The sequence below is a fragment of the Dendrobium catenatum genome, unplaced genomic scaffold (assembly GCF_001605985.2).
Source record: "Dendrobium catenatum unplaced genomic scaffold, ASM160598v2 fragScaff_scaffold_586, whole genome shotgun sequence".
NCBI classification, from domain to species: Eukaryota; Viridiplantae; Streptophyta; class Magnoliopsida; order Asparagales; family Orchidaceae; genus Dendrobium; species Dendrobium catenatum.
In genome coordinates, this window is record NW_021319048.1 from 679,702 (window position 1) to 687,520 (window position 7,819).

Genomic DNA, 7,819 nt, shown 5'->3' on the forward strand with positions numbered 1-7,819 from the left:
AAAATAAAATTTTAGTATAAAAAAATAATTTTTTATACTAATAATTATTTTAAGAAGCAGAGAGAAGACCGTTTCAAACAAAAGTTTAGTGTTTTTTTAGCTTATTTTGCTCTTCCCTTTGTGCGCAATATGTTTTTTTTTTTTTTTCTGATACAATTGAGCTGAGGTATGACAATTATCATTATAAAAAACTACAATAGCCCCCTCAAATTGGAGAAATTATTCTGTGCAGTCAACAAACGGTCCGAAGGCGAATCAAGATGCATCACATGCTCCGGTACACATCTAAAAAGTGGCTTAGCGCGTTTTACTTCGCCTCCGAACGAAGTTCGATGACCACAAGGGCAAATTCAGCCTTAATTTTTAGGGGTGCAAAAAGTGTAGATATTTTTTTTGCCTTGAAGTTGATCGGCTCGACGCCTATTTGTTCATATCCTTGGTCATTGTACATTTTGCAGATATGTCAGGGCTCCAAGGGGGAAGCGCCCCCTGACAGGGCTCTAGGGGTCAAGGGGCAGCGCCCCCGGAACAATATTTGGTTGTAAAAATATTTTTATATTTTCTTTATTATTTCTCTTTGTATTTGATTCATTGTTTGATTATGTTGGGCAATTTCCTAAAGATTATAGTATTTTAAAACTTTTTAGGGGGGGCAATTTCCTACAAATTCATGTAATAAAAACTAAAAAGTAGATGTTGTGGGACAAATTACCTACATGATCATATAATAATTTTTTTAAAATTTTTTCAAGGGGGGGCAATTGCCCCCTCTGCATAAGGTGGATCCGCCCCCGGGCAACCACACATAATAATTTCACCTCAAATATGTCATAAAACTCTTATAAAAATATTTTGCATCTATTTTACAAATTTTGGACACTAAAAAAATAAAATCCACATATATATTGTTTATTTTTACACACATAAAGTACCAAAGCATATAACAGATAAAAGACAAACAGAACAATGCAATTTTCTCTTTACAAAGAACAAACTAATGATCACTCATCGCCTGAGAAGGTCAGAGTTGCAAACAGCTCGAATCTTTTATAATTACAATGGTAACTGTACCATATATTTAATACTGTCCTAGTGTCCGGATCTTGTAGTTCATTTTGGACGGATAAGAGAAAATAAAGTTCGATCAATCCAATAATCTTAATCGTCCAAAATAAAATGAACGGCTTAGCCGCACCTTATAACCCACAGAAGATTCATCCAACCACAAGGGCGTTGAGCAGCGCAAGAGCGTTACTAGTATACTGCTTCACCCTCCCCACAGTTCCAATAAATACCTTCACTGCAGCGGAGCCGCCGCCGCCGCCGACGTCGTCAAAACCGTCAATGCAAGTATCTTCATTAGTGAGAGCAGCGCTCATCCACGTCTGAGCGTTGGATACCTCCCAAGCGAAACTCGGCCCGCCTGCCTGCGCCGCCGGCCCGAGCTTCTTGATTTCCAACGCAGACTGCTTAGTCAGATCCGCCGCCGTCCGAAGCGATTCAACGCAGTCACGCAGGGCTGCGCCGGCCCTCCCCGTGCTGTTGCGCCTCAACCTCACCGCCTGAAAAGACGCGCCCTTTATCTTGGAGAGGCTGACGTTGGCCGCGGCGACGGCGAGGGTTAACGGGTTCTGATTGACGGTTGGTGCGTAGGGTTTGAGGGATTTGTAGCAGAGTTGGGGGTAGAGGGTTGCAGCGCAGTTGCGGAGGATGAAGTCGGTGGAGTTTTCATTGGCGGCGATTGCTGCCGGCGAGATGGCCGTGAAGATAACGGCGATAAGGAGGAGCAGGGAAGCCATGCGATTGGTGATTGCGTTAGCGGTTAGCGGGTGAAGGGATTTTATTTGAAAGGTTGGAGGGGTGGGGTGGCGATGGGGAAATGACCGACGTGCCATTGGCTGATTGGGAGTGGACCATCTGGTCGGTGTACACGTGTATGGTGAAATGTGACTTTGTGCTTTGGTTGATTTGAGGGTTTAAGATTAACTAAATATTAATTTGTTTAAGTCGAGAATATGTTTAACGGAGTCATCATTATCATTAATCAATTTTTAGTCGATTGTTTAAACTATTAACTATGCTAGGTCTTTCAAGAATTATTATTTCGTTAAAAATTTAGCATGGTTGCAGGCTAGAATGTATGCGGCGGTAGAGTTAGAAAATTTTCGTTTGAGCGTTGTACGAATATCTATCACACATAAACAAAAGACAAAGAACACAAGAATTTTCATGTAGAAAACTCTGAAAAGAGAAAAAATCACGGGGTCACGCCCAGTTGAAAAGTTTCACTAGTGTAGTTTGAGATACAAGAGGCGGATTCGTCTAACAAGTTAGGACGATCAGATTACAATGAGTTTCTTCTGAATTGAAATTCAGTTACAAAGTCGAGAAGAGTTCCGACTTCGCTCGGGCGTCTGGCGGGATTCTGGTGTCGTTCTGACGATAGGAAGAACTCCGGCGGTGGTCGAGGAGTAGCTGTTCTCTTCTCTCCTTCTCTTCTCTTCTTCTTGCTTGGGTCCCTCCTTATAAGAAATGAGGGATCTATTTATAGTTTTTATGGAGTGGCATAGCTCGTAAATTGGTGTGAGATCAGGGGCAAATAGGGAGTGGCCGAATGGACGACTGATATTGAATCCTTCGATCGTGCACCGTTCGTTGGACATTTGAAGGCCTTAGTGATGTCGAAATTCAGCGATCTTAGGCTCGTTGGTTTCGTCTCGTCGAGCCGTTTGATTCGACTATAAGCTCGTTAAAATCAAAGACTGTTGGTAACTCAAATTGTGGTACAAGCTTTCCAACAGCACTTCGGGCGCTTGATTTGGGCTCATTCGGGCTCGGATTGAGTTGAATTTGATGTCGTTGGGTTCATATTTTCGAGACGCTCAGTTTGACTATAAGTTTGTTGAAATCATAGTTCAAGCTCATGTCACCAGTTCAAATCTGGTTCCTGTGATCCCGGATTTACTTTTTGAAGTTTCCAATTCGGTTTTGCTCCGAGATTCATGCTTGATCAAAACATTTTTTGGAGAATATATCAAGCATATATTTCAATAAGTAGATTTGTCTTTCATGAGGTGTAAGTTTTAGAAGGATGCGATTTAACTCAATTGAAATGTTGAACATTATCATCGATATATATGGCTTAATTTCTTTATCCTCATGGAAAGCATGATTAGAAATTGAAATGATGGGTGTAACTGATGGGCAATGATGGATGACAAATATTGATATCGTGCATTCAACGGGCGGTGAGTAACCATTAATAATTGATGTTGACGATGATCATGATGAGAGTCAGTGATGGATGTTGATTATAGTTGATGACTGATTTCAGGTGGTAGACAGACTTATGAAGCTCTTAGAATTTTTTAAATTTTCTTGTGTATAATTCTCATTAAACATCCTTGCGTAGGCACTAGAATAGAGCTTATAACCAACAGAACGTATATTAAAGGCATCAAAATATTTTATGACACAGACATTCCTTTTACTACTATTTGTTTCAAATCTAAATGTTGGAATATAAGTTTTTGAAAAAACATAATTTTTCTAGGTTCTGTTTTTGTAATTGAATGTTTGAGTTGAAAGGTTTTTGGTATGAGCTTTTTGTTTGTTAGAATTGAGATTTAGTATTAGGATTGATTATTAGCATTTGATTTTATTCTTGAAAATCCTAATGAAGTGAATGCAAATTTTAACAATGTTATCTCTACCAATTAATGTAAAAATACTTAATTTTAGGGTTTTTGTAGGAGCTTTTGTATGTTGGAATTATGGTTTGATATTCTAACAAGTTAGTGTACATGAAATTGAATGAAATTCATTAGATGCATAATGTTGTTATGTAAAAATACTAAAATATTAGTATTGTTTACTTGTTTTATTGGTTGTAAAATAAATATAAATAGAGCTCGATAAAAGGTATGCATAACTCCCCCAATGCAATGTTGTTTGGTCATCCTGTGCAGGAACTTGGAGCCGTAGGATGGCCTGACTGTCTCGTGCGAGAATCTGGAACCGCAAGGTTTGTCGTTTGGTGATACTTTTTGAATTACAATTGATCTCCGCTTTTTAGGTTACTTGTGAAATATTTGTTTATGTTTTATAGACTTACTTGATGCCACATTTGTATTATATTTTATTTGTTTATGCTTTATAGACTTAGGCTTCGTTTGGGACGACTTTTTTATTGCTTTCGAAAACGGAGTTTTAATACAAATTTTTTTTATTTTTGTACTAAAACTCCGTTTTAGAAAGCAATAAAAAAGACGTCCCAAACGAAGCCTTAGTCGACACCATGTTTAGGTGCATTGATTAGCTTGATATGAAATGAAATTTAGAGTGAATGCATTAGAGGAAAATTTCTCATTCATTTTATAATTTCTAATAATATTATTATTTATTATATCATCCGGTTTGACTGGTCGAACCGTCAGTCGAACCGTGAACATCTCATTCTTCTGATTCGTAATCTGGTCCGACTTTCAAAGCTTTGCTTAGAGTATTTCCTTTACACGACATATTTTTTTAACCAACCAAACAACCCTTAAATAAATCTCAAACGTTATAAAGTTGCACATAGATGATGAACGCACTTTCCATCAAAACTCAGCTGGAATGACATGAAAAGCTTGATCCAAAGCTGGTAAACTGTACTCTGTGTGGCGAAAAAGAGTCACATTTATTGGATCTAAGCTCCTTCCTTTCACATATCAATCTCCAAAATCTATTGTGTAGCCTTTTGTATAGCTAAATTGTCCATTATGGTCCTTCCCAGCTACCCGTGATATGTGTTGCTGGTTTGCTTTTGTCTTCTTTCACCTTACACAATTATTCGCTACAATATTGGAACGCACCTTTCTCTTATAAGCTACATTTGGCTTTTTCATAAGCCAAACTTAATTAGCCATAGACACATGCTCATCCGCATCAATCAACTTCAAAGCTTATAGATAATATTAACGCTTTGTTTGGGACAGCTTTCTTAATGTTTTTTAAAGCAACTTTCTAGTACAAAAAATATTATTTTTATACTAAAAAGGTGCTTGAAGAATCATTAAGGGCATCTCCAACCGACCTCCAAACGCTTGAATGGAGCTCCCGGCCAGCTCCAGCCGAACTGCAAAATTTCCGCAATTCCGCTATATGGCTGCGGGTGAACAGTGGGACGCCAATATTGGCGTTGCACTGTTCATCTCCGCCATTTTTACCACTCTACCGAACTTGTCGCGGGAAAAAAAAAGAGGCGACGGTTATCTGCAAAAGGGTGAAAAACGCGTTCCATTGGAGATGAAATCACGGCATTTTGTAGTTTCCGGCATTTTGGAGTGAAAAATGAGATTTTCGGTTGGAGATGATCTAAGAAAGCTGTCCCAAACGAAGCCTAAGGCTTCCTTTGGGACGATTTTTTTTACTGTCTCTTAAAGCAGCTTTCTAGTAGAAAAAAAATAATTTTTGTGCTAGGAAGCTGCTTTAAGAAGCAATAAAAAAAAACTGTCTTAAATGAAGTCTAAACAATTCGGATGACCATTGACATCAAATTAATTATTTGTTCATTTATAGATTTAAATTTTAATTGTTATTTAAGAAAAATCTGATTATGATTTGTTGTAAATTTTCTAAAAACCATTCAGTCATTTAAATTAATGCATATCATGGATGTCATGTTTCTCAACCATAAAGCAAATTTTGACTTAAATTTCCTTATATTAATATGCAAGTATTTAGATTATATGAGAAAATAATTACAAAATGTTGAGCCTTTTTTAGTATTCATGTGAGGGCTAATTAAATTTAATTTTTGTGATTATTTACATTAATTTTATATGTATAAAATTTATGATTATGTATTCAATTCAAAATTAAAAAATTGAGCAAAAACTTACTATGTTTAAGTAATTTCTATATATTTTTAAGTTTTTTTTTTTTATTTTTTCGTTGATTTCTTAGTATAACTTTGCATAGAATGGTGAGGACATAGTTTTATACCTGATAAGGTTAGAGTAGCTCCATCGCTGCCAAGACTGTTGGACCTAGTTTGCCGACGTTCGCCGTCTCAGTCGCCGACTTCGTCCACTAAAATGTACTTATATAAATATTGTAAAAAAATTTCAGGGCCTGAAATTTTTTTACAATATTTATATAAGTACATTTTAGTGGACGAAGTCGGCGACTGAGATAGCGAACGTTGGCAAACTAGGTCGAACAACCTTGGCAGTGATGGAGCTACTCTAACCTTATCAGGTATAAAACTATGTCCTCACCATTCTATGCAAACTTATACTAAGAAATCAACGAAAAAATAAAAAAAAAAAACTTACGGTGGATTTTTCTGAAAACTATGGCGTTTCGCTGGCAACAGAGGCGATCAGCATCGGCGAACTCTATGGAAGTCTGAATGGTCTTGGCAATGGCGATGTTCGGTGGGGCGATGCTGGGGCGAAGGAGGTGAGCGGAGAGCTAAAAGAAATGATAGAATGAAATAAAAAGCCAGACGTGCTCGGGTTTGAAATAGGGCTTCCACTGATGAATTTTCAGGCGAAATAGACTCCGGAAGGCTTTCCGTCTGTTTTTGCGACAATAATATTTCGTTGTGTTTAAAATGACCGGCGTCCTATCCGTCAGTACAAACGACAGAAATTTCTGGAGTAAAACGTGTCGCATTATACAATATGATTACATATTACGACGTATAAACCGACGGAATCGGCGTCGGAATATTTCCGGCGTCATTTCCGCCGGTAACTCCGCCGTAATATTACCGTCGCATAAAACGCCAGTACAAACACCATAGTTTTCGGCGTATATAGATCCACCGAAAGCTCCGCCGGTAATCGCGCATGTTCCTGTAATCTATGTCATATGCTTATTAGCCTCAAGTTTATTCAATTGACATGCTATAAGCTATGAAAAGAGAAAATTCCCCTTCATTTAGGATTGAAGAATATCGATTTTGCCACAAGAAAAGATGGATCACCTATAGTTACTGAGACTAGCACTATTGATCAACCTAATAATATCAGAGAGCTACTTTTAGGTTCTTCATTTGGTCTTGAGAATGTAAGAAAATCCTTCTTGTAAGTCCTTCAGTAATGATTATTATGAGAAGGAACAACAAGTGTTGTGGCAAAGATTCATTTGACGCTAAGAATTAATTAAGCCCATTGGTTTTCCTTCTATGCTTGGCTTTCTTTCAAACTAAAAGGGGCTAAAAATTAGTTATCTGCTGATTTGATGTAACATTCACATTTATGCGAACTGCAATTTTTTTGTAATGTGCATGATGCAACTAACACTCACCACTATTTTGAATGTGATCACACTCTTTTACAATATTATCTACAAAGTTTGGCCTCAAGCTTTCTTTTCTGGCCCAACATGCTCCATATATTAACCCATATATTTGAAATGAAATGACACGGTCGTGGGTTCAAGCCTCACGGTGGGCGTTGTTTTGTCTCTTTGAAGACATCCGATAAAATTGGAAGAAATATATTTGAAATGACTCACACTATAGAAAAATTACTTATTATCGGTGGTTTGTTCTGGCGGTTATTAGTAGTTTTCTGGCGGTTTTGTAAAACATCGGCGGCTTGTCGGCGGTTCAAAAACCGCCGATAAAAACCGCGCCGAAAATCTTTTGCGGCGGTGTTTTTCCGGCGGTTTTTTTCACCAGCGGTTTATACCGCTGGTTAGGTTCTGGTGGTCAAAGCACCGGTGACCGCCGGTTTTATTACCGGAGGTGTACCGGCCATTCAACCGCCGGTATAATTATCGTTGTTATTACAGAGTAGACCTCCGGTGATTTTACCGACGGCTT

The 7,819-nt window shown here is 37.9% G+C and overlaps 1 protein-coding gene across 1 annotated transcript; it reads right to left on the reverse strand.

Annotated features, from left to right (window-relative positions):
• Nucleotides 1–885: 885 nt before the first annotated feature.
• On the reverse strand, nt 886–1,827 carry LOC110115340 (pectinesterase inhibitor 9-like). The gene has a single exon (XM_020848551.2). It carries the CDS (start codon nt 1,797–1,799, stop codon nt 1,215–1,217), a length of 585 nt encoding a protein of 194 aa, XP_020704210.1. The 5' UTR covers nt 1,800–1,827; the 3' UTR covers nt 886–1,214.
• Between the last annotated feature and the right edge of the window lie 5,992 nt (nt 1,828–7,819).